Consider the following 27,826-nt stretch of genomic DNA (forward strand, 5'->3'; position numbering starts at 1 on the left):
ATGTCCGTTGAGTGCTTTAATTCTCACAGCTGTGCCAAGTGCTGTTTTCATCACTGACGGATGAAGAAACTTGCCACCAAACCTTCGAGGCCAGCACTGTGATCAGAACACCTGCCTGTCGCACTCCAACCCCGGGTCTTAGCTGTCATCTCTGGCGTTCCCCATGACAAGGCCATTTCCCCCCAGGCAGCTGCTGTGGTTCTCTAGTTATTAGATTTTATTAGAGCTGTTCCCTAATGGAGGACAGGAGCTCCACCCACGTGATGCAAGATCAAATCTGAGAAAGCAATTGCACACGTGCAAATCAATACATCCAGTTCACAAGGCCTGGGGAGACAGGAGCTGGAAGTCCAGGCTGGGGCTGGGCTTCCAGCAGGGTCCGCGCACCCTTCACGGAGGGGACACCAGTCGGAAGACCTTGCTCAAGCTGTTCCCTCTTCTCCGCTTGGGCCTGCCTTTTGCGCAGTTTTGGGCAAGAGCAACGCTCAGCCAACACACAGGCTCTCACTGAAGCCAGCTACTGTGTGTTATCAAACGTCAGGGAAATGCGACAGGAGGACCGCGTGGCAGGGACCCCTCGTATTCCTGGGGCTCCCATCTGCTGGCTTCCCAAGCTCCTAGGGAACAGGTGCGCCGTCTCCACAGAGGGAGGCAGACCTGATAGGCATTCCAAGTGCAGCAAAGGTCAGCACACCTATGGAACGTGAATGTCACAGGCTCGGAGTTGAGGTTTGCCTTGTTCTCAGCATCCTAGGAGCAGGTGCAGGGGGCCAAGTCCGCAGACCCCGGGCCCCTCCCACCGCATCCTAGGCGTAGTGCACGGGGCCAAGCCCGCAGAGTGTGCCTCCCACACCCCCCACCTCACACTCCTGGGAGCAAGTGCAGGGGACGAAGCCCGCAGACCCAGGGTCCCTCCCACGGCCCCCTCCTCACACTCCTGGGCTGTGCAGGGGGCGAAGACCCAGAGTCCCTCCCACGGCCCCCTCCTCACACTCCTGGGCTGTGCAGGGGGCGAAGCCCGCAGACCCAGGGTCCCTCCCAAGGCCCCCTCCTCACACTCCTGGGCTGTGCAGGGGGCGAAGCCCGCAGACCCAGGGTCCCTCCCACGGCCCCCTCCTCACACTCCTAGGAGCAGGTGCACGGGGCGAAGACCCAGGGTCCCTCCCACGGCCCCCTCCTCACACTCCTGGGAGCAGGCGCACGGGGCGAAGACCCAGGGTCCCTCCCACCTCACATTGCTAGGAGCAGGTGCACGGGGTCCCGCCCTGATCGACAAGCGGGGTCCTCTCCGCGAGGCATCAGCCCCGGTCTGCGAAAGTCCCGGGGCAGGGCAGCCACGGCCGCACCTCCTCCACAGGGGCGTGCGGTCCCGCGTCACGCAGCGCCTGGGCTACGGGACTTGGGGCGCCGACAGGGGGCGCCCCGCCTCGCCACATTCGACACTGGAGCCCAGGAGCCGCCCGGGGCCGCCGACGCTCCCGAGGCAAGCCCGCCGCGGCCCCGTCCGGGCCCGGCGGGACCGACGCGCTGCCCAGGGCCGCTCGGCCACGTCTCTGCGAGGCCCGGCGCGCGCTCCCGGGCCGCGCTCCCATTGGCTGGAAGTTCGCTCGCCCGGCGCCGGAGGCACCCCGGCTCGCCACGCCAGCGCGTCCGGACTCGGCCCGCCCAGGGGCGGGGCCTGCCGACTGGGCGGGGCCGGCGGCCGGGGCGGGGCCTCGGGCGCCGCCGGCCTCCCGCGGCCTATGGCGCCAGGGGGCGTTCCCGGCTGGTCCCCGCCCACCCGGGGATGGCCAACGCGCGGCCGGGCCGGCCGGGCGCGGGGCTGGGGGCGGGGGACAATGGGCAGTTCCTGGTGCGTCACCGGGAAGTTCCTTAAAGGGGCCGCGCGCGGCGCGCGGGCGGGCGGCGGCGGCGGGCGGCGGGCGGCCCCGCGCTGAGATAATGCCCGCGGCGCCCGCGCCACCATGCAGTGGCGAGCGCTCGTGCTGGGGCTGCTGCTGCTGCGGCTCGGCCTGCACGCCGTGCTGTGGCTCGTCTTCGGCCTGGGGCCCAGCCTGGGCTTCTACCAGCGCTTCCCGCTCGGCTTCGGCTTCCCGCGCCTGAGCGGCCCCGGCGCCGCGCCGCCGCCCGCCCCGGAGCCCGGCGCTGCGGGCGCGCCGTCGTGGCTGCGGCCGGCGGCGCGGCGCGGGGCGGCGCGGCCCGGGCGCGGCGTGTGCGGCGCGGCGCACTGGGGCTACGCGCGCGGCGGCCGCGGCGGCCCGGACGAGTACGAGCGGCGCTACAGCGGTGCCTTCCCGCCGCAGCTGCGGGCCCGCATGCGCGACCTGGCGCGGGGCATGTTCGTCTTCGGCTACGACAACTACATGGCGCACGCCTTCCCGCAGGACGAGCTCAACCCCATCCACTGCCGCGGCCGCGGCCCGGACCGCGGGGACCCGTGAGTGCGGGGCGTGCGGCGCGGCTTCTCCTCGGGGCCGGCTGAGGGCCGGAGCTCTCCCGGACGCGGTGCGGCCAGCTTCTCCGGCCCCGCGGATGGCGAGCGCGGGGTCTGCGCTCGCTTTTCCGAGACGCGGAAAGCGCGGCCACGCTGCGGGTTTCCGGGCGGGCCGGGCCGGGTGTGGCCCCGCCCGGGCGCACCTGACGCCGGGACGCCGGGCCCTGTAGGGTCCCGGCCTTTGGTGGGCAGACAGGAAAGTTCCGGAGCTTTAAGCCTCCCGCCAGTGCCGCTGTCAGCTGTGGCGGCGGCGGCAGCGCGCGCGGGGCGCTCGCGGTGTGGACCGGCCGAGCGCGCCTCTCCTATTTGAGATGGATCGATGTGTTTGAAAGGCAGCGCCCCCCCCCCCCCTCCGCTGGTCACCCCCAGGTGGCCGCGCAGCTGACAGTGACAGCGGCCGGAGCCCCGTCCTGGTTTCCCACGCAGGTGGCAGGGACCCGCATGCCTGGGCCTTTGCCCTGCCGCCTTCCCAGGCGCAGGCACAGGACGCCGGCTCGGAAGCAGAGCATCCCGGAGCCGCCTGGTCCCCGCCCTCGGGGGTGCTGGCCTCAGCCCTGCACCGCCTGGCTTCTTTACTGTATTGTTACAGTTAGTGACCAGAAGGGCTCTAGGGAGCACCTTCGCACGGCTGTGGCTGCTGCCAGTCTTTTCTTGTACCCCGGGCAGCTGTTAGCCGTTGTTGGTGACTGCCTGGGCCTGGCACAGGAAGTGTTGCGCCGGGGCCATTTCAGTGAGTGAGCCTGGAGAGCAGTGAGGTGCTCACAGTCGGCTGGCCGCTTCCTTGCCGGGCCTGTGCGGCCAGAGAGGGCTCTGGCATTCCCATGAGGGGTTCTTGCTTGGTCACCGCCAGGCCGAGGGGCTGCTGGACCCTGCTCTTGTTTCTGGGCTGCAGGGCGTTGTGGTTAAATATTTAAACTCAGCAGCGGAAGTGAGCAGGGAGCACCTTCTTATGGCCTTTGACCCCGCCTCCCTCCTCCTGCGTTTCCTGGGTCCTGTCTGGCTGGCGCTGCCCCGAGAGGCGTCCCTGCATCCACGGCTCTTGTCTTGAGGGCCCCTTTTGCCGTTCTGTGACTCGATCCGGAAGAACCCAGGCCATGCAGGTGGCACAGCTTGTGGGACCAGGATAGCCCTGGTTCCCACACAGCCCCATCTCTGTAGCTTGTTTTAGAAAGTACATCTAAGGTTTTGCCATGAATGCCGTGTCCTGCACTGGGTGGTGGCACGGTTTCCCGCAGGGCGCCTGGACGGCTCAGAGGAGAGCGGGCGAGCAGCTGGGTGTGCTGAGGCTGGGTGGGGAGGCCTTGGCCAGTGCGGAGTGGCCAGGCCTGCTGGGAGGTCTGTCCGGCAGGGGCTTCCCCCGGGAGGTCGGGGCAGGACCCTCAGGCTGATCCGGGGGCCCCCGTGCAGAGCTGTGGGATGTGAGAGCAGGTGGCAGACGCCAGTGTAGCTGTTGCTGGCAGGGAAACCGGGCCTTCTCGCTCTGGAGTCTGGTAAATGAAGTCTCCTTCTGTAGTCTTGGCGAGCTCCGGCCGTAGGGCTGGGCCGGAGCGGCACATGCAGCCCCCAGAACGCCCCCTCCCAGCAGAGGTATCAGTTGTGTTGGTGGTCGTCAGGGTCCTCAGCACTTAGAGCGACAGAAGGGCTTGGCGTGTGTGGGTTGTGGGGTGCAGGGCGGAAGGTGTGTGCTTGTCGGAGTCTGTGATTGGCTGGGAGTGTGGTCTGTATTCAGGTATCACACCTGGTTCCTGTGACAAGCTGTCCCTCTCCTACTAACAGTGCTGAGAGCAGAGCTGTGCGTGGGGTCACACGTTGCTGATGGTGTAAGACTGTCACAGAGGGCACGTGACGGGGCCAGGTCTCTCTTCCCGCTGTGGGACTGTCCCCACCTGTGTCTCTGGTTCTGCGACGTGGCTGTCCCCACAGGCCCAGTGGGAACTGCTGTTTGTGACGTATACCTCCCCCAGTACGAGGACTTGGCCAGTGATGGGTTTTGGTTTTGTCCTTTTTTTCTTTCGAAGTGAAGTGCCTAGAGCCAGCATTGTGGGTGAAAATACCCTGCAGCGTGTGACAGCGGCGTCTCGTAGTGGAGCCCTGGTCCCAGTCCTAGCTGCTGCACTTCCCGTCCAGCTCCCTGCTCCCTGGGAAGGCAGCTGGTCATGGCCCACCTGCTTGGGCCCCTGCACGCACATGGGAGATGCGGGTGGAGTTCCTGGCCTAGCCCTGGCCGTTGTAGCTATTTGTGGAGGGAACCAGCGGATGGAAGATCTGTCACTCTGTCTTTCAGAAGTTCCTGTGTTTGATTTGAATTTTGCTGCTTTTTCAGTTCGAACCTGAACATCAACGACGTGCTGGGGAACTACTCGCTGACGCTGGTGGATGCCCTAGATACGCTTGCGGTGAGTGTCCGCCCTGCTCCCCGGTTCATTTGGGTGCTTGGGAATTGGTGACCCCTGGTCCCCCTGCAGCGCGAGTTCCGGGGACCGTGGTACACAGAACCTGTTGATAGCTCTGATCGCTTGTGTTTATTTCCTGGCAACAGTGGTAAGAGCGGGAGAAGCGCAGATGGTTCCGTGAGGGGAGGGGCATGTGGTTCTCGTACAGCAACGGAGAAGGCAGGTGTGACTCTCCCCCGGGAAGTGCTGTGTGCCCCGGGCCTCCCTGTCTCATTCCCAGAGGGCCCCCCGAGAATCTGCGACTACTCCAGGTGCTGTGGCTGGCTCAGGAGTAAGGGACAGAAGCTCTGGGCGGGTGGGCACTCTGAGCACGTCTGGTGCCAGCCACGTGTGAACAGCCCCCTGTTGCCACTGCCCTCGTTCCCTGGACACTGAGCGTGGCCTTGGGCTGCCAGGGCGGGTGCTGGCCTTGCCTCTCCTCGCCTCGTGGTTTGCCTTTGTCCTTGCTGCTGGGCCAAGGCGTGGCGCCTGTCTTCAGGCCAGGTGGGCACAGCTGTTGATCCAAGTTCTCCTCGTCTTGGTGGCTCTGGGGCCTCTGCTGCTTTGGGTCCTGCCCAGCAGACCTCTGCCTGTCTGGTGTTGCTACAGCCTTGGCCTGGTCCTGGGTTTAATAATTGACTCAGGTTCTCCAGCGTCCCGTGGAGGTCAGAGCTGAGTCCATTAGCCAAGCCTGCGTGACAGCCATTGGGGTCTTGCTGGCGGCAGTAGGCACTTGGAAAGAGCCGGGGGGGCTGCTCCACAGCCGTGTCGGTGAGCAGAGGCAGAAGTCCGGGGTGCTGGCCTCGGCCGGGTGAGGCTGTGGTGGCAGAGCGGTTGAGTTTCCCACTGTGCACAGCAGCCGTCGGAACGTGCCCAGACAGCTGTGTGCGGCCTGAGTCACGGGCGACAGCGAGGCTGCCTCAGCCTGCAGGCCGAGGACCTGAGATGCCTGTGGCTGCGGGCAGCTCGCCCTTCTGAGCGTCTGCTGCGCTCCTGAAGTATGGAGACCTGGGCTGTTACTCCCTGCGCGCTCTGTGCTGCCGGGGACGTGGGGGAAGTGCAGGCGTGTGTGTCAAGGAGGAACTTCTGCTGGCCCAGCGTTTCCTGGCAAGATCCCAAGGGTGTGTTCCGTGAGGGGAGAGTTCTCTTCCCAGCTCAACCTGGGGGGTTCTGCCTGGCCCACGAAGGGAGGGCCACGGTGCGGGTCAGCGTGTGGGGACAGTGGACCAGTCCTGTGGTCGGGACACCCCTAACTGCTCCGTCCCCCCAGCTGGCCCCCGGGGCTCTGTAGCCGATTCTTCCGCTCCTCTGTGGGATCTGTGCTCCTTGGCCCACTGCACCTGTGGCAGACGCCCCTGGCAGCGGGCCTCTGTGCTGAGCAGCTCCCTGCCTGCGGCTTCCACCGCGCGGGAGCCGCCCGTGGCTGTGGCCGTCTTCAGGCTGGCTTTCCAGGGGTTCCTAGGCTGAGCCTTTGCTTTTCTCTGGCTGACGTCTTGAACAGGCTTGGGCAGACTTGCTGTGCAAACACAGGAACGCGGTCTCCTGACCGCCGCATGCAACTTGTGGCATTGTTGCGTCATCTTCTCAGAAGGAGGAAGTGAGAGCAGGAGCAGAGCCGTCTGTGCTTGTTCTGTCTGGCGCAGCCCGGCAGACGCCGGAGAGTAAGGCGTCCCTGGGAGGACTCGGGTCTGCTTGATTTCTGCGTGTGACGTCACTCTGCTCCCAGAAGTCTGCAGTTGATCCGTTAGCTCAGGTTATCCCGTGAAATCTCAGGCCCGTTTTGCTCCTCATGGAGAAGAGGGTAGCTTAGTGTGCCGTCGTGTCTGCACACCCAGCAGAGGCAGGGTAGCTCGCGCTGTGTGTTTTGAAGGACGTCGGGCTGATCGTGCACTCGGTGTGTCTTCAGTGTCACTGGTTTCAAGCTCTAACAGGTGTCACCGCTTCTCAGAACGGACGGACGCTGGGTCGCGGGCAGCAAGTCGAGCAGGAAGAGGGAGCAAAGTTGTGTTTCTGTTCCCTGGGTTTTCTGGGCCACTCCTGCCATGGCTGTGTGGCGTTTGCAGCCGGGGTGCTGTTCCTCTCCCGTGATTGCCTGCTGCGGCAGGTGGGCCCCTGCACGGGGAAGTGAGGCGGCCACAGGGTGACTTCTCGTTTTGCTGTGTGGAGATGGCCTCCTGAGAACTCACCCGTCTGCCTGCCGTGTCTCCTCCCCTGGCATCCGGCCCGCAGACTGCGCAGACCTGGGATGCGAAGCCTCGAGCCTCCTGGCATTGCTCTGAGGGTTCCTGTTCCTCTCCTGCAGATTATGGGAAACACGTCCGAATTCCAGAAGGCGGTTAAGCTCGTCATTGATACGGTGTCATTCGACAAAGACTCCACTGTGCAAGTGTTCGAGGCCACCATAAGGTACAGCGGCTCGTGAGGTGGGCTGGGGTGTCTCGGAGCATGGGGGGAGGCCAGGAGGGTCCGCCCAGGCCGCCTGCGCGCAGTACGCCCCTGGTTCCCTTAGTCCCCACCCTGGCTGTAGCAGGTACTGTTTCGGAGTGATTGTACTCGGACTGCTCAGAAAGACATGCGTGTGGCAGGAGCGCGAGTCCCCCTGCCCCTGTGTCCACTCTCTTTCCTCCCGCCCTCGGGCGCAGGAAAAGCCCTGCGTATCTGGAGAGCTGTAAGCTTGTCCCTCGTGCCCGCCTGCTGGGTGGGCGTGTCGCCTGTCCGTGTCTGTCCTCTCTGTGCGTGATGGGTTGGGCCAGGGCCATGAGCTCCATGCCCCTCTTTGTATCTTGAACTCTGTAGTCTGATACGTTGTGGCAGTTCCCCTGTTTAATTTGAATGCTTTGGAATTTCATTAGCTTGTAACAGTCCAGGTGATGGAATTGTTAGCCTTGTGGGACAATTGGGGAAGGGGTCACAGTCACTTCGGAGCCCTGGACCAGTACAGCCAGGGGCCCCAGGGGCGCAGTCTAATCCTTTGGCTTGCGCCCTGAGCGGGTCATCTTCTGCCCTTTGTCCATCCTTGAGGCCTCTCCCAGGCAGGAGCCCAGTGGCCTGGTGTTGGCCCTCTGTTGCTTTCTGTGTGTCACCTGCCGGCCCCACGTGAGGGCCGTCCATAGTGGGTTATGAGTCCCTGAGGCCCGTGAACAGTCTCTTGTGAGCGCCCTGCCCCTCAGTCGCTTGGGTTTTGCTCAGCCTTGCCCTCGGTCCTTGGGCGAGCCGTCTTCTCTCCCCGGCCCCTTGAGGAAGGAGGATCGTCTTCTCCCGTTCTGGACCAGAGTGTGTGCGCTCCCAGGGGCGTGGCTTTACCATTCTGTTCCTCCCGCCATCAGGGTCCTGGGCAGCCTGCTGTCTGCTCACAGAATCATCACCGACTCCAAGCAGCCCTTTGGGGACATGGCGATCAAGGACTATGACAATGAGCTGCTGCACATGGCCCACGACCTGGCCGTGCGGCTGCTCCCCGCCTTTGAAAACACCAAGACGGGGATCCCCTACCCACGGGTAGGTAGACGGCTGCCCCTCCTTTCTGCCCTGATGGGTTTCTCTTGCGGGGGTGGGAGCAGGCCTGGGGTAGAATGGAACATTGAGGGGAATTAAATGTGCTGGAACGCACGCAGCATTTATTGAGCACCTACTGTGTACGAGGCACACAGTGGCTTCGCTGTCATGACGCTGCCCTGCTGGAACTTGTGTTCCTGTGTGACTCGGGCCCCTGTTGGAGAGCCGCATGGGGCATTTGTCCTTCTGACTCGGGTCTGCTTCCCCAGCGGCCTGTGCTGCCCCACAGGCTGGCTGTTGACTGAACGTAAGCTCTGTGATGAGCCTGTGTCTCAGTGGCATCCGTGGGCCCACAGTTCCACCGGGGACCCAGCCAGCCTGCTGCACTCGATCCTGGCCCTGCCTTCTGCCCGTCCTCTGGTCTGAGACGAATTCTTGTTTGCTGAGCTCACTTTTAAGATGAATAAGCGATTCCATTGCTTGCTTTTGTCTCCATCCCCAAATCCTGGGGCCTGTGTAACCATGGAAACCTGCAGGCGAGAGATGGCCTGGTGCGTCCTGTTGGAATCTTTCCCCATAGGCGGCTCTTAGAGCCAGACACGCCCTGGGGTTGGCGGCGTCTCACTTGTGTCCTTTGGACGCCCGTGTTCGCTGTGATGTGGCGAGCGTGGCTTGGAATGGGGTGTGGTGTGTGCCCTGGATTCCAGCCCTGTGGCTGCCACGGGTCCCTTGTCTCTTGCTATTCCAGGTGAATCTGAAGACGGGCGTTCCTCCTGACAGCAACAACGAGACGTGCACGGCGGGAGCCGGCTCCCTCCTGGTGGAGTTCGGGATTCTGAGCCGGCTGCTGGGGGACTCCACGTTTGAGTGGGTGGCCAGGCGCGCCGTGAAAGCCCTGTGGAACCTCCGCAGCCATGACACGGGACTGCTGGGTGCGTGGGGCTGGTGCCGTCGGGGTCTGCCCGGGAACGCACAGCGCCTGCCACCTGCAGTGTCCCCTTCACCTTTCGCTTAGAGCAAGACTGCAGTTTCTTCTTTGTCTTTTTTGATTGAAAGAGTGACAGATACAAAGCGAGAGAGTTCTTTCATCTGCTGGTTTACTCCCCAAATGGCTGCAGTGGCCAGGGCTGGACCGGGAGCTTGGAACTCCAGTGGGCCTCCCACACGGGTGGCAGTGGCCCAAGTATTTGAGCCATCGTCTGCTGCCTTCCCAGGCGCATTAGCAGGGGGCTGGACTGGAAGTGGAGCAGCCAGGACCTGAAACCGGCGCTCTGATGGGATGCTGGTGTGCAGCTCAGCCTGCTGTGCCACGGTGCCGGCCCTGAGGCTGTGAGCTGAGCCTTGGCAGGAAAGAATCACGTTATTGGCTCAGGACTCCCTTGGCTTTGAGTCCGCTGGGCATACTCCACTACAGATGATTGACTGCCTCCAGGATGAGTCTTGTTGCCTCATTCCAGTATTCTGTAATAGTCGTCTGGGGTGAGCCATGGAGCGCCCTTGACCTCCAAGAAAGTGTAGGCGTGTGCTGTGGGAAGGGAACCTGTTGGGAGACTTGGATTTCCTGCCCTCTTGAGGGTGTTTGAGCAAATATCTCAGTGGTCATGGGAAATCGGACACTTGTGATAGGGAGGTGTGATGACCCCACATTTTCATCACCCGTGGTCAGTAATGAGCAGTTAACCGTTGAGATAACACAAAATGTTGCTTTCAAATGGAGTTTGCTGTCACACTGCCGTGTTGCACTGGGACGTGTTTGCTTCTGGGCATTGAGAGATGACGTGACTGCTGCAGACCTACAGGGCGTCCTCACAGGTCTTAAGTTCCCAGGTTTTTACAATTGTGCTGTCTTGAACAGCAGTGGAGATAAAGTGTCGCCCGTTCGTGCCGGCGTGTCCCTGTGTGGAACCTGCAGACAATCACTTGTAGCCGAGTCGTTGCCTTGTTTGCGTTATCATTATGAAAAGCTACGTAACCGTCCACTGAGACTGTTTGCGATGTTGCACGCTGAGACGGCCTTTTTTTCTTTTTTCTTTTTCCATTGTACGGCAGGCAGCATTATACATCTTGAAGAGCGTGTTTTTCTCAGCATAGATCCCCCGCAGGGGCAGTGCTGAGTTAAGGGAGGACTTTGCGGTGCCCTGTGGGCCTGGAAGGGCAGTGGCGGGAGCACTTCCCTCTGGGGTCAGTGCTGATCCCCACATTGGGCCGGTTGTCCAAGGCCGTGTGTGTGGAGGGGGCTGCTGGTGGCACTGACACACAGGCCCCTCCTCCCACCCTGCCCTGCCGGGCTGACGACAGCCAGGGTGGTTGGGAGCTGACGGGGCGTGTTTGTCTCTGCAGGCAACGTCGTGAACATCCAGACGGGCCACTGGGTGGGGAAGCAGAGCGGCCTGGGTGCCGGGCTGGACTCTTTCTACGAGTACCTGCTGAAGTCTTACATTCTGTTTGGGGAGAAGGAAGACCTGGAGATGTTCAACGCCGCCTACCGCAGCATCCAGAGCTACATGCGCCGAGGGTGTGTCCGCCGTCCTGCTGGTCCTGGCCCTGCGCCCCTGAGCTGTTGTTGGTCTGCCCTGGCCCTGCGCCCCCGAGCTGTTGTTGGTCTGCCCTGGGGGAAGTGCTGGTGGCCCTGAGCCTCAGGCACAGCCCACATGCGTTCAGGGGGCACCCAGGAGTGGCTGAGTGGGTGGTTCCAGCCCAGGGCATCTCACAGGCTTGGCTGAAGCTCCTGGCTGTCCCACACTGTGTTGGGGCTCACCTGTGGCTTGGGGCCCTCTCCAGGTCATCCGAGGGGTTGGCAGCCTGTCTTCCTCATTGACTGTTGCCTGTAGGTCTTAGCTCCTAGGCACAAGGGCTGCTTTGTAGGTACTGGGATCGTGGGGTCCCCCCAGGGAGTGATGGGAGAGAGAAGAGACAGAAACCAGTGTGGATCCCTAGTGCTTCCGTGACCTGCCCTGTTGGTCACCCAGGCTGGCCCTGACCCTGGGAGGGAGACTGGTACTGGCTGCCCCGGGGATGCATCCTGGCTGGCTGTAGAGAGGCACACAGGCAGCGGGCGGGGTGCTCTGGGCCTTGCTGTAGCCAGAGCCCCGAGGGTGGGTTCTGATGCGTCTTCCTCACTCCCGTCTCTGAGTTGGTTTCAAGCCGCATTAGTGGCGTTTTTCAGCCAGGCATCCAGGCTGCTGCACGGGAGAGGGAGCTGTGGAAGCCACAGGGGCTTCACCGGCAGCCCCTCCCCTCCCCCAGGGCTTGCTTGCGTTGTGGGTGGGTTGGGCCTAAATTGATTTTCCAGACTGTTAACTTTGACGTAGAGAATCCTAATACAGGCACAGACACAGTGTGCTGTGTGAGGAACTTGACCTACAAAGTGAGAAGAATGCACGGGCACCTGAGGGCTTCATTCAGGGAGCGTGGGCCAGGGAAGGGGGATTACCTTAGCCTGCTCTGCTCGTCCGGAGTCAGTGAGGGGGGGAGCGAGCTTCCATCAGACGTGGCTTCGTGATGAGCTTAGAAAAACAGAAGTGTTTACGTGGCACCACCCCCACGTCCCGGGTAAGAGGTGGCACTTGGGCAGGAGGGCGCCCCTGATTGACAGGTGGGTGACCATGGCAACACAGCGAAGGAGGTGCAGCTTCCAACCCCGCTCGGTTAGACTCCCTGCAGCCACAGCTGGCTTTCCCTGCCAGTCTACTTCAAGGGCAGCAGGGCTACAGAGCCCTTCATCTCGCGAGCTGGTGCTGTCTGGGAGGCACTGTGAGGTCCTGCTGTGTCATTGGCTGGGCTGAGAGCTGGGCGCCCATGGCGGGGGTTCTGGCCCATGGGGGCCCCGTGTCCCTGCAGAGGCCACTGTGGAGGGGTCGGGAGTGGGTGAGAGGTGGAGTTGATGCCGTGTGGGCACCGCTGCCGGTGTGGCTGTGTGCGGCTCCTCCTCACCTCTGTGTGCTCCTTGACTTTGCAGGCGGGAAGCCTGTAACGAAGGAGAGGGGGACCCCCCGCTGTATGTCAACGTGAACATGTTCAGCGGGCAGCTCATGAACACCTGGATCGACTCCCTGCAGGCCTTCTTCCCCGGGCTGCAGGTAGGTGGCAGGTTCCACGTCAGGGGGCTTGCTGGCTGCTTTGGGGAGGTCCTTGTTGTGCACTGAGTGAAGTCGCCGTCCTCCCGGTGCTGGGCAGAGACAGGCCGGACCCGGCTGGAGGAGTGGCTGCGACTGTCCTGGGTTGTGGGTCTCCGGGCTCTGCTGGTTGAACCATGGAGCTGGACCTGTGTGTACAGCTCCCGTCCGTTTGGCGTTGATGGGCTGGAAGCCAGGGCCCCTGGTCGTCCGGGTGGTCTCCTGGGGTGTTTTTTCCTGTCCGGCCTGTCACTGTGGGTGACCTGTGTCGCCTAGGTTCTCATAGGGGACGTGGAAGACGCCATCTGTCTCCACGCCTTCTACTACGCCATCTGGAAGCGGTACGGCGCCCTCCCCGAGAGGTACAACTGGCAGCTGCAGGCCCCAGACGTGCTGTTCTACCCGCTGCGGCCGGAGCTGGTGGAGTCCACCTATCTCCTCTACCAGGTAGGGGCTTGTTTGTGGTGCCGTGTCTCTGAGCACCAGCTGGTTCTTGGTGAACGTTTGCTGGCTGCTGTGGGATGAAGCTGTTTCCCGGACGCTCGGAGTCGCCACCTGTCTGCGGTCTTGTTAGTCGCGGTTCCACAGGGTGGGGTCTGCATCTGTAGGCAGATGGTATCTTTCTTATTTATTTTCATTTTGTTTGAGAGGCAGAGAGACAGTTGGAGGGATACCGTTCATCTGCGGGACTTCCCAGGGCCTGCGACAGCCAGGGCCGGGCAGGCTGAAACCAGGGTCCCAGGACCCCGTCCTTGTCTCCTGCACGTTGCCTCCCAGAGGGCATCAGCTGCACCAGAAGTGGAGGAGCCGGGGCTTGAACCCGGCACTCGAGTTCAGGAGTTGAACAGTGGCTTAACCGCTGTGCCAAACGCCTGCCCCTCACCTGGGTGTTTTCTTCACATTTGCAAGGACTTGTTTTTCTATCCGTACTGAAGAGGGAGATTGTGCGCTCACTGTGTTTCAGATCGATTTGACCATAACAGCCCTTTGTTTGCGGTGACTCTGTACCGGCATCCTGGTTGCCAGACAACAAGGAAATTCCTTCTCTTGGGGTTGTATCAGTGCCCCTTGGCTTCACATGGGAACACTGGGCAGTGCTCTTCTCGACCTTCGCTGTGTGCCTTAGCACGCGGTCTCCAGGAGCCCTGGTCTGTTCCTGGGGCTGCCACCTGAGCCCTCGGCTTCCTGGGAAGTGGCCGTGGTGTAGGTCAGCAGGCCAGGCCTCGGCAGGTGCCCCTGGGCCTGCGTGCTCTGGAAGCGGGGTGAATGCTGAGCGGAGTTTGCCTCTAGGTGAGGAAAGGGGAAATCCTGGTAATGAGGTGCCGGCACGTGTGAGTTGGACAGCCTGATCGCCCGAGAGGGCAGAGGGGAGAGCCCCTTTCTCAGGGGGCTCCCGCTGTTGTCTCTCTTCTCCTCTTCCTCTTCCTGTGGCCGTGGGCCTGCCCTCCTGGTTTCTGTCACTGCCTCCTTCAGTTGTCACCACCTGTGCACACCGGGGATCAGCGCCTCGTCGGCTCTGAGGCTGCACCTGGGGGCCCTGACTCCAGGGATCTGACCCTGCAGTTGTTGGCTTTCGGCTGGCCGCCCGAGTTCCTGAGAACTTTGCCCTAAGAGAGCCCTCCGGCGGCGGAGGAAGCCCTGAGGGCCGGTTTCTTAGGGGCCTCTGCTGGCCCTTCCTCACGTGCAGCGAGTGGAGTGGGGCCGGGGCCTGTTTGCCCATCTGTGTTGAGTTTCTAGAGAGACCTGAGGCAGGATAGACCCTGGAGTCATCTCAGCCGCGGTCAGGTCACCCTCTCCTGGCTAAAGTGAAGCAAGGTCACAGGTGTGCTGTGAGGGGAACCACAGGATGCCGTGGGCCTTGGCTGCCAGTGACCCCTCGGTGCGGTGAGCGGGCGCCTCGTCTCCTGTGCTTGCTGAGTCACGCGCTCTCGTGCTCCTCCAGGCAACCAAGAACCCCTTCTACCTCCACGTGGGAATGGACATCCTGCAGAGTCTGGAGAAGCACACGAAAGTCAAGTGAGTCTCCCCGCTCCCTGCGTGCTGCGCTGGTCCCTCGTGGCCCTGCGTTGTGGATCGCTGGGCAGATCCCGGACACGGGCCCTGCGGGAAGCTGGTCCGTCGGGAGGGGCACTTGCTTTTCAGGGCCCGTCTTTGCTGGGAGTGCCCAGCAGGACTGTATCCCCTGGTTGCACAAATAACGCACACACACCTCAGGAGGACGGAGAATGGGAAGTTGCAGCCTGTTGTCCGTCAGCCCAGCTGTGGAGGTTCCCACAGTCTTCCCTGCTTATACAGATGGGCGTGTGCACATGTGTGCAAAAACTGTATTTCCGTCTTGTGGCCTTTTTTGTTGTTGTTTTTAAACCAACTGGAGCGTCATAAATATTTCCAAAATACTGTTTTAGGCTGTCCTATAAAGTCAGCGCTACAAGTCCTGACTTGGCGTAAATACAAGCTTTAAACTGGGGCGCAGGGTTGTGCCACAGAGGACTAAGCCAGTTTGGGTCCCAGCTGCTCTGCTTACTACCCAGCTCCCTGCTAATACGCCTGGGAAAGCGGTGGAAGATGGCCCAAGTCTTTGAGCCCCTGCACCCACGTGGGAGACCCAGATAAAGCTCCAGGTTCCTGGCTTGGACATGGGCCAGCACCAGCCATTGTGGCCATTTGGGGTATGAACCGGTGGATGGAAGATAGATCTCTCTGTCTCTGGCCCTCTCTCTGTCTCTGTCTCTCTAAATCTGCCTTTCAAATAAAATAAGTGAGTCTTCAAACAGAACAAAACAAAAAGCTTTAAATCAGGGTTGATAAATTTCTTCAATTTTATGAAAGATTTGTTTATTTTAAAGGCCGATTCAGAGGTCTTCCATCTGCTGGTTCACTCCTCAAATGGCTGCCACACCCATAGTCGGGCCAGGCCAAAGCCAGGAACCCGGGGCTTCATCCCGGTCTCTCACATGGGTGTCAGGGGCCCAGGTACTTGGGCCATCTTCCACTGCCTTCCCAGGTGCATTGACAGGGAGCTGGATCTGAAATGGAGCAGCTGGGACTTGAACCAGCTTTCCCCGCTGTGCTACAATGCCAGCCCCATCCTCGTAAACCTCTTGCCGGTAATCTCTGTGTTGTTACCTTTCGGGAACCACCCACTGCTGTCGTTCCTTCCAGCCCACAACCAACCTGGTCACTGAGCAGCGAAGCCACCGTAGAGATGGATTGGCAACGTGCAGGCTGAAGCAGGTCGGCCTTGGCGGAGCCTGACCCTGCTCAGTCTGTGCTGGCTGGCCTGGCTGGTGGCTGTCCACGGAGGCTGCACTGACTGGACACCTGTTTTACAGATGTGGGTATGCCACCCTGCACCACGTCATAGACAAGTCCAAGGAGGACCGGATGGAGAGCTTCTTTCTCAGCGAGACCTGCAAGTACCTGTACCTGGTATGTGTGAGGCGGGAGAAGCCTGGGGTGGCAGGTGCCACGTGGCGAGGCGGGTGTGCCCTGTGCTCCCTGGGCCCTGCTGCAGTGCCGGGGACACTGCTGCCTCCTCCCTGGTTGCTGGCCTCTCGGTGACCGCAGATGAGAACCTGTGATGGCAGAGTGGGAAGTGCTGATAGTGGTGTGTGGGGTGTCTCTGAGGAGGGGACAGCGTCCATGGCCCTGGTCACCTCTAAAGTACGTGGTCTTGGCTGAGACCCAAGTCCAGCTATCTGTCTAGACATACGTTGCTGGGTACACACTGTGTCCCCCTGGACAGGAGAGAGTTCCTGGGATAGCTGGTTGGCACGCATCCTTCCCATCTTGGGATCCATAGCCTGTGGGGACAGGGCAGAGCGCCTGGCGTCGCAGGTGACTATGGCTGAGCCACACCAGTACGTGTCCAGTGCATGTGTGGTCACTGTGCCGTGGCTGCTCTGCCCACTCTGTCTCTGCACACAGGTTGGCCACGGACGCCAGCACACCTGTGAAGGTGCAGGGGCTGGGAGCTGAGCTGCAGGGGTGGCAGCCACAGGGCTGGGTGGGGTCTTCCAGTACTGTGACTCCCGAGCCAGGATTTGGCCGGGGTGATCGGGCTCCGAGAGGCCCAGTAGCAGTTCCTGTGGGTCTGTGTGAAGCCAGGCTGTGGAGCTGTTCTGATCCTGGACAACCACGCTCCCCTCTGGGGCCACGCTTTGCAGGAGCCCGTGGAGGGTTGTGTGCCTGTGGGTGGGAGGGCAGCCCAGCATGGCAGGTGATCTGGGTGTGGGCAGCCAGCCTGGCCACGGGTAGGAGGAGGGGGCTCACAGTTAGTGTGGAGACCAGGGGTGTGTGGGGGGCTAACTCGCCTTGAGGGGAGATCAGGGCTCACTGAGGACGCCTGGGAGGGGCGCACTTGCTCCTCCTGGGTCCCTAGCTGTGCTGGGTCCCATTTTTCTCCTGTGGAGTTGTGACAGCGATGGGCCAGTGATGGGCCTGCTGTGTCTGAGTCTCATCCTCTCTTCCCCACTGTTTGGCTCCCTTCAGTTTGTTACCTGTCGTCAACCTTGGTCCAGAAATGCTGAATGGGAAATCCCAGTGTGAACGCCTCTGTGTTTCTGACGATTTGTATTGTAGGATGGGGTTAGGACCCGTCTTGCTCTCAGTTTCCTGGCGTGCCTCAGTTACAGGTTACGTAGGAGAAAACCTGGTAGCTGGGGGCTCTGTGCCCCCCAGGGCTCCAGGCGTCCCCTGCAGATCTTGGAACACAGCCTTGTGGGAAACAGGGTGGGGTGGGGGGCTCCAGTCATCACGGACCAAACGCCTGCCCTGTCCCAGACCCACCTGTACTGGGCTGGGTGTTCTTGCTGGATGCCCCTGCTGCACCCTCTCCTTCCGTACCACACCCGCTGTCACAGGAAAGGGCTCAGCCATGGGGCTACCATTTTTATTTATTTATTTTTTAATTTTTTTATTTGACAGATAGAGTTAGACAGTGAGAGAGAAAGAGAGAAAGATCTTCCTTCCGTTGGTTCACTCCCCAAATGGCTGCTACTGCCGGAGCTACGCTGGTCCGCAGCCAAGAGCCAGGTGCTTTCTCCTGGTCTCCCATGAGGGTGCAGGGCCCAAGCACTTGGGCCATCCTCCACTGCCTTCCCCGGGCCACAGCAGAGAGCTGGTCTGGAAGAGGAGCAACTGGGACTAGAACCCAGTGCCCAAATGGGCAAATAGGATGCCGGCGCCGCAGGTGAAGGATTAACCAAGTGAGCCACGGCGCTGGCCCCTTGCCATTTTTTTTTTTTTTAAACATTTTATTTAATTGAGAGGTAGAGTTACAGAGAGAGAGAGAGAGGTCTTCATCTGCTGGTTCACCCTCCCAAATGGCTGCAACGGCCAAGCTGGACTGATCTGAAGCCAGGAGCCAGGAGCTTCTTCCGGGTCTCCCACGTGGGTGCAGGGGCCTGAGGACTTGGGCTATCTTCCGCTACTTTCCCAGGCCATAGCAGAGAACTGGGTCAGCAGAGGAGCAGCCAGGACACAAACTGGCACCCATATGGGATGTTGGCACCGCAAGTGGAGGCTTAGCCTACTGTGCCACAGTGCCAGCCCCGGTGTGGGGGTGGAGGGCCGGTGTTGTTCTGATGGAAGAAATGAGTGGTGTGCTAGGGACAGGGGTGCAGGTTCTGTCAGGATCCTTGGACGGGGTCCTGACATTGGCAGTGTTTTGTCTGGGTGTTCGTGGAGTTCCTGGGGAACATCCAGGGAGCTCCAGGGGCCCCAGGCTTGGTTCCTGGCCTGGAGTTGGTGGATCTCTAGGCTGCGCTGGGTGTGGGCAGGGCGGGTCTGGGTGTGTGCCCTGTTCTGGCTTTGGATGGAGCAGGTGAGCAGCCGGGAGCCCCTGTGGGGTGGTGTGACAGGTACCAGCTGTGCCTTTTCCTGTTTCCTCCCCTGGAGCTGTTTGATGAGGAGAACCCAGTGCACAAGTCTGGCACGAGGTACATGTTCACCACGGAGGGCCACATCGTGTCCGTGGACAAGCATCTCCGGGAGCTGCCGTGGAAGGAGTTCTTCTCTGAAGAGGGAAGCCCCGCCTCGGAGAGGAAGTCGGGGCCCAGGCCCAAGTCCCAGGAGCTCAGGGTCATCAACTCCAGCTCCAACGTGAGTGGTGGCTTCCGGGCTGGGTGTGGGAGGAGGAGAGGAAGGCGGGCCCCTGACAGGAGCGGGAGGGCACGCCGGCCTGCGAGCCTGGGCAGTTTCCTGGAGAGATGGCGTGTTGTGGGGAGGGCACCTGGAGGAGGTTGTGTGGGGGTGGCTCAGCTAGCACCAGGCTCCTTGCCCGTCCCGTGCTGGGCACCTGCCTGGCTGTCCTGTTCAGAAGTAGGAGGTCCAGGGAGCCTGCTGGCCTGGTTCGTCAGGGTGTCTTCCTGGGGCTGCAGCAGGTGGCCTGGGTGGAGACGGGGTCCCAGGGCCATTGAGTGCAAACCCTGCCCGCCATGGGGGCCTGGTTCCACCGGGAGCCGGCGGTCTTGGCTCTCCTGGTCCGCAGTGGAAGAGCCTTCAAGTCTGAATTGGGGGTCAGGGAGGGCCTGCATCCGTGAGATTTGAAGCCTGTGCTCCCACAGTGTGCGCTGTGGCCTTGTGTCCCCTCAGGCTGGGGCGTGCTGGGGGCCCTGGTGGCTCAGACCGTATGTCTATCCCTTCACTGTCAGCCTGGGCTAACTTGACAGGCCAGTCTCCCTTGGCCCTGGAGTGTGGGGAAGGAGAGGAGAGGGGCATAGGGCAGGTGTGGCCCCCAGGGAATCAGGCCGGCTGCTGTCAGAGCGCTGCGGAGCCCTGCGGGGCGGCTGGGTTTTGGGCCCCTGCGGAGTCCTCCAGAGATGCTCCTCTGGGTGCTGGCTGCGTGGAGGGGCCTGGCCCTGGGACGTGTTGGGGGCTGTCCCACAGAGAGCAGGAGGAGTCATGGTCCAGGCTGCTTGGTGGTGGGTTGTGGACAGTGAGGGCCATGGCCCAGCCTGGGGCCTTTGGGCAGCAGGGATGGGGAAAGCATGGGGACCAGTGTTGCTGGGCTGTGCAGGGTGCGGTGAGCTGGGGTGCTGTGTGGCGGAAGCATCTCGACTCTTGGGGATGGCACGCTGGGAGTCCCCTCTGAGGGGACTGCGCCTTTGGTGGTTGGAGGGAGGGGCTTGCCGGCTGCAGTGGGTCTGAACTGTGGGGAGCTCCACGCTCTATCTGCGGGGTTTTGTCATTGCCGCTTGGCCAGGGGCAGGAGTTGCCGCGGTCCCCGGAGGCAGGGGCTGTGCTAACGACCTGTGCCGGGAGCCCTGGGTTGGGGGCGCCCTCACCCATGCTAGCGTTCCCCTGCCCCTTGTCTTGCAGTGCAACCGCGTGCCAGACGAGCGCAGGTACGCGCTGCCCCTGAAGAGCGTGTACATGCGGCAGATCGACCAGATGGTTGGCCTCGTGTGACCCTGCCTGCGTCTGGGCCGGGATGATGAACACCAGCCTGGCGTCCGTGGTGGCGCGGGCCGGGACGATGAGCGCGAGCCGGGACGATGAGCGCGAGCCTGGCGTCCGTGGTGGTACGGGAAGCGCTGTTCGGCTCCTTGGCCGGCCCTGGTTGATTCTCGTTCAGTTCGGTGTCTCCCTTCTGTTCAATAAAATGCCCTGTTTGTCGCGAGGGTGTCATCCGAGGTGAGGAGGTGCAGGGCACGGGCTTCGACTGTGTGCTCTCGTGGCACGCTGCAGGAGCCGGGGCCGCCGTGCCTGCCTCTCTCGGCCCCGTGCTCTCAGGCCAGGCCTGTGCGCCACAGTGAGACTGTCCAGCCCGGGCCCGTGGTCACCTGCGGTCGTGACCACAGCCAGCGCTGGCCTCTCTCTTCCCTGCTGGGCTCGTTCCCAGGGGTCCCGCCTTGATTTGGGGTCACCCAGGGGAAACGTCACAGTGTCACTCCCTTGTGCCCAAAGCTTCACAGTGCCGCCGCAGGCTCTTGCCTCGGTCAGCGGCGTTGCCGGGCTTTTGTGGTCGCCCTCCCTGGCTGGGCTGTGCCCGAGTGTGTCGGAGTGTGCCAGGCGGGGCTGGGTGGTGGCCTGCCCTTCTTGACCTCCTGCAGTCCCCAAACCCAGTGCCTTCAGAGAGCCAGCGACGCCCGAGCACAGCCTTGTGCTGTGCTGACTGGAGTCTGCTTGAGCCGGGTGTGGGCTTCGGTTCCGGGTTGGGTTTCTCATCCCTGGGTTGTGCCAGGTGGGTGCGCCGGGAGGAAGCGGTGACGCGAGCGCCCCAGGGATGCCCTGAGCCGCCTCCGTGGCATCCCCGCTTCCGCCAGGACTGTGGGTGGGTTTGGGCCCTGGCGGCTGCAGCTCCTGTGCAGTGTAGCAGGCTTGTCGGTGTTGGGCCCTCAGGGAGAGGGGTCTGGGTGGGTGTGGGTTAGGAACTTTCTGGAAATGGCTTGGGCAGCCTTGGCTTCGCAGCCAGGTGCTGTAGGCTGGCATGCTGAGGGGGAGGAGGAAGCTATGCTGAACCTGGAGCCTTGGATCTTTGGTTTCTGTTCTCTCAGCTGGAGCTGCAGCTGTGCTGTGTCTGCACCTAGATGAGGTGTCAATCAGGGCAGGCTGTCGCTGGCCCCGCCCTGGCCCCGTGTGTCCTGCCGGCCTGCCTGTGTGCCCACTCTGTCCGGGGCTGGCGGTGGGCGCCCCCAGTTCCTCGTGTTTTGGGTTGAGGGGAGGCAGCCTCTCCTGACTTGAACACTGAGGAGTTTCTGTTTTGAAAGTCCACACGTCCGTCGTGTGGTCCTCTGAGATCCCGCAGGGGGCTGACGTAGTCGGTGTGGCTGTGGACTTCTGGGTGTTTGCTGTGCACGTGGCTCTGGGGGAGTGAACTGAGCGCTTCGGTTTTGCCTTTTTTCTTCATTTCCAAAGCACTGCCCTGGTTCCAGCAGTGTTTGGTCTCCTGGGTAGAAAACTGATCACCTGCTGTACACACTTCTGTTGGCCTGACAGAAACGTCACACACGCGTCTCCGCACCTTTGCTGCCTGCGGATCGACGTGGGGTGGGTTACTAAGGACCCTCGTGGGGGAGCGGCTGCCCCCGTGCCTGCATTCCCTGCTCTGGGTGCCCTGGCTCCCGGGCTCGGGCCCAGCTCTTGGGCTGGGCAGCGCTGTTGTGGTTGTGCCTGGGGTGTGGCCTGTGCATCCCGGGCCTGGGTGGCACAACACGTGTTGCGTGTTAGGTGTCAGTCAGGCCCCCTTGACTGTCGGGTGCTGGGTTCACAGAGCCAGGAGAGGAGGTGCTGGTTGTTCTGTGTGTCAGTCCTGCGCCCCCGGACTGCCCGGTGTCAAGTGGTGGGCGCCAGGGTTCTTGGAGCCCAGGTCAGCCCAGGTCAGATCTCTGTGAGGATCAGAACCTCAGCAGCTGTGGGAATCCTGCAGGGCGGGGGCAGAGGAGGGGGTGGCCCGGCAATTGCCTGGGGATGCCAGCGTCTGGCGGGGCCGCATCCTTGCGGGAGCCATGAGCCAGGGCCACCCTCGTGCCCCACTCGCGGCTGGGTGGCTCGGCTGCTGTCCCTGAGCCGCACGGGGAGCTCTGTTCCCCTGGCAGGGAGGGGACCGAGGAGGAGTGTGCTGGCTCTGGCGGTGCCCGCCTTCGTGGAAGCTGCCTCTGTTTGCAGGCCTCTCCTTGTGTCTTTGCGGCTCTTCCACCAGAACTTGCTCTTTGTAACCAAGCCCGGGGCTTCTGATGATGCCCCGGGCCTTTCTGGCCCTGGACTGGAGACTGCATTTGCCATGTTGGATCTGGGGACAGAGGGTCCAGGGCGGCATCTGTGGCTGGGCAGCTGCCCCCTCCCCCACCCTTGATGACAGGCGTCCGTCCTCTCTGTGGCTCTTGCAGACTGCACGTCAGACAATTCCCCTTCCTTCGGGGGCTCCAGGGGTCTTTCTTGCTTGCGCTCCGAGCAGGGGATGACCGATTCCCTCAGCCTCAGGGTTGCTGGGCGGGGGCTTTGGGAGAGAATCCTGACCGTCACTGTCCTGTCCCCATGCCCAGCTCTTGTCGCAGTGCCTCTACCTGCAGGGCAGGGGGTGTCGTGGGTGTCCCTGGCTGGGGTCCTGCTCCCGCTGGGCTCTGGCTGGAACCCAGGGCGTCCCCGGTGCCCTGTGCCCTTCCTCTCTGTCCGAGGCAGGGGAATGATACTTCCAGAGGTATTTAGTTTTAGTCTTAATTAACAAACACAAGCTGCATTTTTATTTATTGTGCACAAGAAAGGCAAATCTTTTCACAGAAACAGTAGCGAGCCGGGAACTCTGGGAGAACTCGCTGAAATACTAAAGGCTTCTCTCCATAATGTGCAATATGCTTTGCAAATATAGATGAAACTTGATGTTTATTCTGTAAATAAGGAATGTATTTAAATTAAAAGGGAGCTTTTTGTAAAAGGACCAAATGTTCTTTTATAAATGTATTACAGAATTTCTTGCTCTTTGAAATTTGTTAGCCTTTTTATGAGTAATTTTTATTAAAAGATTCTTTTCTTTGAGTCGTGTTTCTCCTTCCTGTGCTCCCAGACCTGCGGGACAGACGACAGATGGACAGCGTCAGTGCAGAGCCGTCAGGCGGGCGGGAAACTTGTTTTTGCACAGGGCCGTTTGGGTTTTCACAGCGTTGCTTGCAGGCCATGCAAAATGATCCACCTAAAACTGAGCCTGCCCTGCGGACTTCCCAGGTCTCCAGGTCTCCAGCCCCGCCCACGGTACCCTTGGCAGCCCCAGATCGGGTGACCCCCACCCCGGAGCCAGGCCCATAAGAACTTGGCTTTGTGGTTTCCAGCTAGTTCCCGGGTCTTGTCTGCCCCATCCTGTGGCTCGGGCTCTCTCCTGTGGGCCAGGTCCCCCTCGGGATCTAGGTCCCACCCATGCCCCCCCCCCCCCCCCCCGTCTTGCCTCTGGGCGCTGACTCATGCCAGTCCTATTGCAGTCTGTCCCAAGCGAGCCACTTCCTGTCTCCTCCCCTCTGTGAGGTGGTGATGGGAGCTGAGCCTCTCCTAATCTCCCAGGAGAGCCAGTCCCACCCCTGACTGCTCTGGGGAGTGAGATAGGACGCAGAAGCGTGTCTGTCCCTCCAACTAGGGAGCCCTGCCAGGCGGGCGAAGTTTGCGTCGACGTGGCCCTCCTCGCGAGAGTGTTCCCACCTGTCCCTGGTGAGTCCACCTTGGGGAGGAGCAGCCTGCAGTCCTGGGGGTGTAGCCTCAGAGCCGTGCCTGCAGGCAGGGTGGCTGCCCGGGAATGTTGAATGGGGTGTGGGTGCCGCTGAGGTGTCTGCGCCTGGGGGTAGGGCAGGTCTTTGCTTGTGGGGGGCGTGGGCACATGGGGGCGTGGCCTCCTCTTGGGGGATGGCTGGAAGATTTCTCCTCCCACCCCAGAGGCTTGATCCCTAGATACTCACCTATATGGTGCTAAGAGGGTGGAAGCAACCCTGTTAAGGTACCGAGTGAGGGTGGGGCCTGTGGGAGGAGATTGGGATGCTAGGGTGGAGCCCCCAGTGACTGACTGCTGGGGGCTTCCTAGGAGACCGCGAGGGCCGAGGCAGACCCCTGCACGCTGCCTTTCTCTGGCCACCTGCTGCAGTGCGCACCTCAGAGCTCCACCAGCGGGCAGCCGGCACCTGGAGCTGGACCAGCCGGGCAGCCCCGCCCTGCACTCAACCTCCAGAACTGAGCCCAGGTGGGTCCCTTCTCAGGGAAGCAGAGGAGGGCACAGAATGAGAGCGGGCAGGTCGGCTGCTGCCGTGGCCCCGTGCAGCTGCAGGAGGTCGCCTGGGTGGTAAGGATCAGACCTGCAGATGGACTCCCTACCCTGGACTGTCCTGTGTCCCCGGGTCCCACCGCTGTGTCCCTGTGTCTCGTGTCTCCCCTTTTGCACCTGTGTTGCCAGTGAGTTTGCAGGGGAAGGTTCTGCCCCGGGGACCATGCTGAGGGCCGGCCCCACCCAGTGTGAGGCAGAATTGGAAATGTGAGAGTGGCTACTCAGGATGAGCAAAGAAATCACAAGGCATTGCAGACCCTAGAAAGCTGACAAATACAATAACACAAAGCGCGTACAGATAGCAATGCTCTAACGAAAATTACCGGTGTACCCCTTTTACTGCTGTGTCCTGGGGTCCTTTGATTACTGCCTGTATCTGTATTGATACAATGTGCATCTATTTGGTGGGTTGCATCGCATGCACCCCCAAGCGTCTGGGTCAGGACCAGCTCCCTGGCAGCCGGAGCAGAGGAAGGGGGTGTCACTGAGCTTTTCAGGGTGGCTCAGCCGTGTCTGTTGCTTCTATGGGAGATGAGTGGTTCTGAGCAGAAGAGTTCACTGTAGGTTTATAAGGGACTTTGCACCTTATCCCCGGAGATGCTGCTAAGACACCAAAAGCCAGCATTTACTGCAAGCTTGCATACCTGAGGCTTAGCCTTTCCCGTATAGTTAAACCCATCTTTGTGCCCATTTACCACCTGGGCTGAGCCAGCGAGGGAGGCCCCTGCATTGCCCCCTCTGTGTGCATGAAGAAGTGAGAGTGGGAGGAGTTAGCCCAAGGACCCCCAGGCTGAGGTGCCACAGCCGGGGTTTGAACTTGGGCTGTGCGGCTGCAGCACCCGGCTCTCAGCCACACTGCACGTGAGGCAGTCTGACTGATTGATTGGTGCCTTCAGTCTTTTTACAGACCTTGGAAAACTGCAGGTGAAGTGCCAAGAGGGGATAGATGCCGACACAGACACGAGCGTCCCCACTGGTAGCTGTGGTGGGAAGTGAGTCTGCCTTTGGCACGCCTGGCACTGACCTGAGCCCCGAAGCCAGGCCTGTGCCTCTGTGTCTGGAGCCCCCCAGGCTGTTCTCTTCATGCCAAGGCTGTCACTCTTGGGCTTTAACAGTCGCCCAGCTTGTTTCCAGCACGTCAGAAATGTGCACGTGCCTGCTAGGTGCCCCCTACACCTCAGCAGTGCTGATGGTATGCGCCCCGGCCACCCCCCACCCCCAGAGGGTGCTGGCAGCAAACAGGGACCCGGGGCTCAGCTCCACAGGGCACGCAAATGACTGCACACGACTGGGGCAGAGACCACCGGGGTGCAGCCGCTTCGTGGGAGTTTGGCCCTGCCCTGGGACCCTTGCTGGGCTGTGCTCACTGCGGTGGGCAGGGGGTGGGAGGCCTGGCTGGCAGCTTCACTTTTTCAGGTCCTGTTGATGCACGCTCCTGCTTGTGTTTACCTGAAGTCTATGGTTGCAGTGGCAGAGAGAGAGACCCTTTGCCCAGAAGATCCTCGGACCCCTGGTCTGCGCGGCCCCCCTGTGAGAACTGGGGGACACGGGGCTGCTCACGGCAGAACCGCTCACCAAGGCAGGAGCTGCGACCTGGCTAGCCACAGGGGAAGAACCGAGGGGAGTACAGGTCTGTATGTGAGGGCGTTTCTGCAAGTCTGGGAAGACGGAATTTAAAGTTGATTTGGGTACAAAAATACCTTGAGGTCCACGCGGTTTTTTCATGACAGCCACTTTTCACGAGTGTTTTGAAGATGCCCCGAGGGAGCGTTTCGTGTGCATCCTGCTCGCTCTGCACGGATTCTCGGCACGAGCGCTTTGCCGTGGGATACCGGGGAGGGCGGCTGAGGTGGCAGCCCAAGTCACGGTGGCCTGGGGTGCTCTCGGTTTCTCCTTCCAGAAGCAGGGGCTCAACAGCTCCTGTCTGCCCAGCACCCCTGCGCCCGGCCAGGCTGGGGGTCAGGATGCAGAGCCTCGGGGCGTGCACTTCCCTCCCCTGACTGCCGAGGCCCCTGACTCCACCCTGCTGGGACCTGGGAGTGACTCTCCTGGGGCCTTCTGGGCTTTGTGTGGGGTGTGGACCCAGCCAGTGTGTGGCGGATTCTGTCACTCAGTGGACGTCAATGTAGAGTGTGACCTGAGCCATCACTCGGTTTGTCCGGGCTCAGTGTGTACAGTAAATGGTCCTCCAAACGGAGAATTGGAGCCACGTGTGTCAGCCGGTGGGGACGTCTCCCAGCGGCTGCCCCGCCCCACCCTCCTGCTCGCCTTAGTCCTATGTCTGCCTGGCTAGGATGCACGCTCAGAGAAGGGGCTGTCGCTGGCCCCATGTGGACCGTGGGACTTGGAGATGGCCACATGACGTGCACACACGGTGCCATGGGACTCCAGGGACCGCGTGCCGCCCCGACTCAGGGTTCCCTGGAAACACATATCTTCCGTGGCCCCAAGGGAGGCCCCTAATGACGGCCTCGGGTTTTAGGCTGTGCTGTGAAAATGTGTGCACTGTGGAACTGGGCACCACAAACGGCCTGCATTTTATTTTCCACCACAAAATTGTTGCAGATACCTCTCATGTCCACAAGAGACCGCTCTTGCTTCACTTTTCTGAGGGTGCCTGTGACAAACAGCTTCCAGGACCCAGGGTGCACCAGACACACTGCCTTGGAGCTGCACACGGCCCTCCGGGGTCTCCTATGGGATTTGGGGTGCCTGCTGCTCTCGGGGCCGTGTGTGACGATGACGACACTGGGTGACAGTGACGATCCTGTGTATGTGTGAGGACGACCCTGTGTGTGACAGTGATGATCCTGTGTGTGACAACCCTGTATGTGTGTGACAGGGAGGACCTGTGTGTGTGGGCAGGTCTTGGTCCCAAGAGCAGAGCCGTGTGGTGCACACAGGGGCCTCACGCAGCCGTGCACCTGGGAGTCGGGTGAAGCTGGGTGTCATGGAGGCCCCGGCTGTGATGGGGGCGGTGGGATCGCAGTGCCGGGGTTCCCAGGCCGAGGGGCAGCTGTGGCCCTGCTCCTGGCAGGGCCCGGCCTTGCTCTGCCCTCCCTGCCCACTTTAATTTTTGTGACGTGGCCTCCAGTGTGACGTGAAATGGTGTCACCGCGAACTCCCAGATGTAGCCAGGGCGGCTGCCCAGCAAAGAGCCTCTCACCCGGGAGCTGCCTACCTGTGGGACCTGCTCGCTCTGCCCCCTGCTGTCCCGTAGCTGAGCTGCAGACAGAAGGCAGGGCTTGGAGGCAGCACTGTGAGGGAGTCACTGAACCTGCCAGAGAACCTGAGTTTGCCCATCTGTCAAATGGGCCACAGGGTACCTGTCTCGGGGTCTTGCAGGGATCTGAGCAGCACTGTGGCCCAGGGTCTGGAGTGCAGGTTCCCCACCCTTGGAACTGCTGCTCCTTGTCTGAGGGCTTTGCTGGACTTAGGGCCTACTTCTGTCCCCCCCCCCCCCCTTTTTTTTTTTTTTTTTAATTATTTTATTTGACAGACTTAGAGAGAGAGAGACAGAGAAAAAGGTCTTCCTTCCACCTGTTCACCC

The 27,826-nt window shown here is 61.4% G+C and overlaps 1 protein-coding gene across 1 annotated transcript; it reads left to right on the top strand.

Annotated features, from left to right (window-relative positions):
- The first annotated feature begins 1,931 nt into the window (after nucleotides 1-1,931).
- EDEM1 (ER degradation enhancing alpha-mannosidase like protein 1) lies at nucleotides 1,932-23,012 on the top strand. The gene is made up of 12 exons (XM_062200356.1): nucleotides 1,932-2,437; nucleotides 4,818-4,890; nucleotides 7,229-7,332; nucleotides 8,253-8,424; nucleotides 9,170-9,353; nucleotides 10,762-10,936; nucleotides 12,380-12,500; nucleotides 12,813-12,983; nucleotides 14,479-14,552; nucleotides 15,869-15,965; nucleotides 18,435-18,638; nucleotides 19,857-23,012. The coding sequence occupies exons 1-12, from the start codon at nucleotides 1,965-1,967 to the stop codon at nucleotides 19,944-19,946; spliced, it is 1,938 nt and encodes a 645-aa protein (XP_062056340.1). The 5' UTR covers nucleotides 1,932-1,964; the 3' UTR covers nucleotides 19,947-23,012.
- Nucleotides 23,013-27,826: the final 4,814 nt, after the last annotated feature.

The sequence above is a fragment of the Lepus europaeus genome, chromosome 9, assembly GCF_033115175.1.
Source record: "Lepus europaeus isolate LE1 chromosome 9, mLepTim1.pri, whole genome shotgun sequence".
NCBI classification, from domain to species: domain Eukaryota; kingdom Metazoa; phylum Chordata; class Mammalia; order Lagomorpha; family Leporidae; genus Lepus; species Lepus europaeus.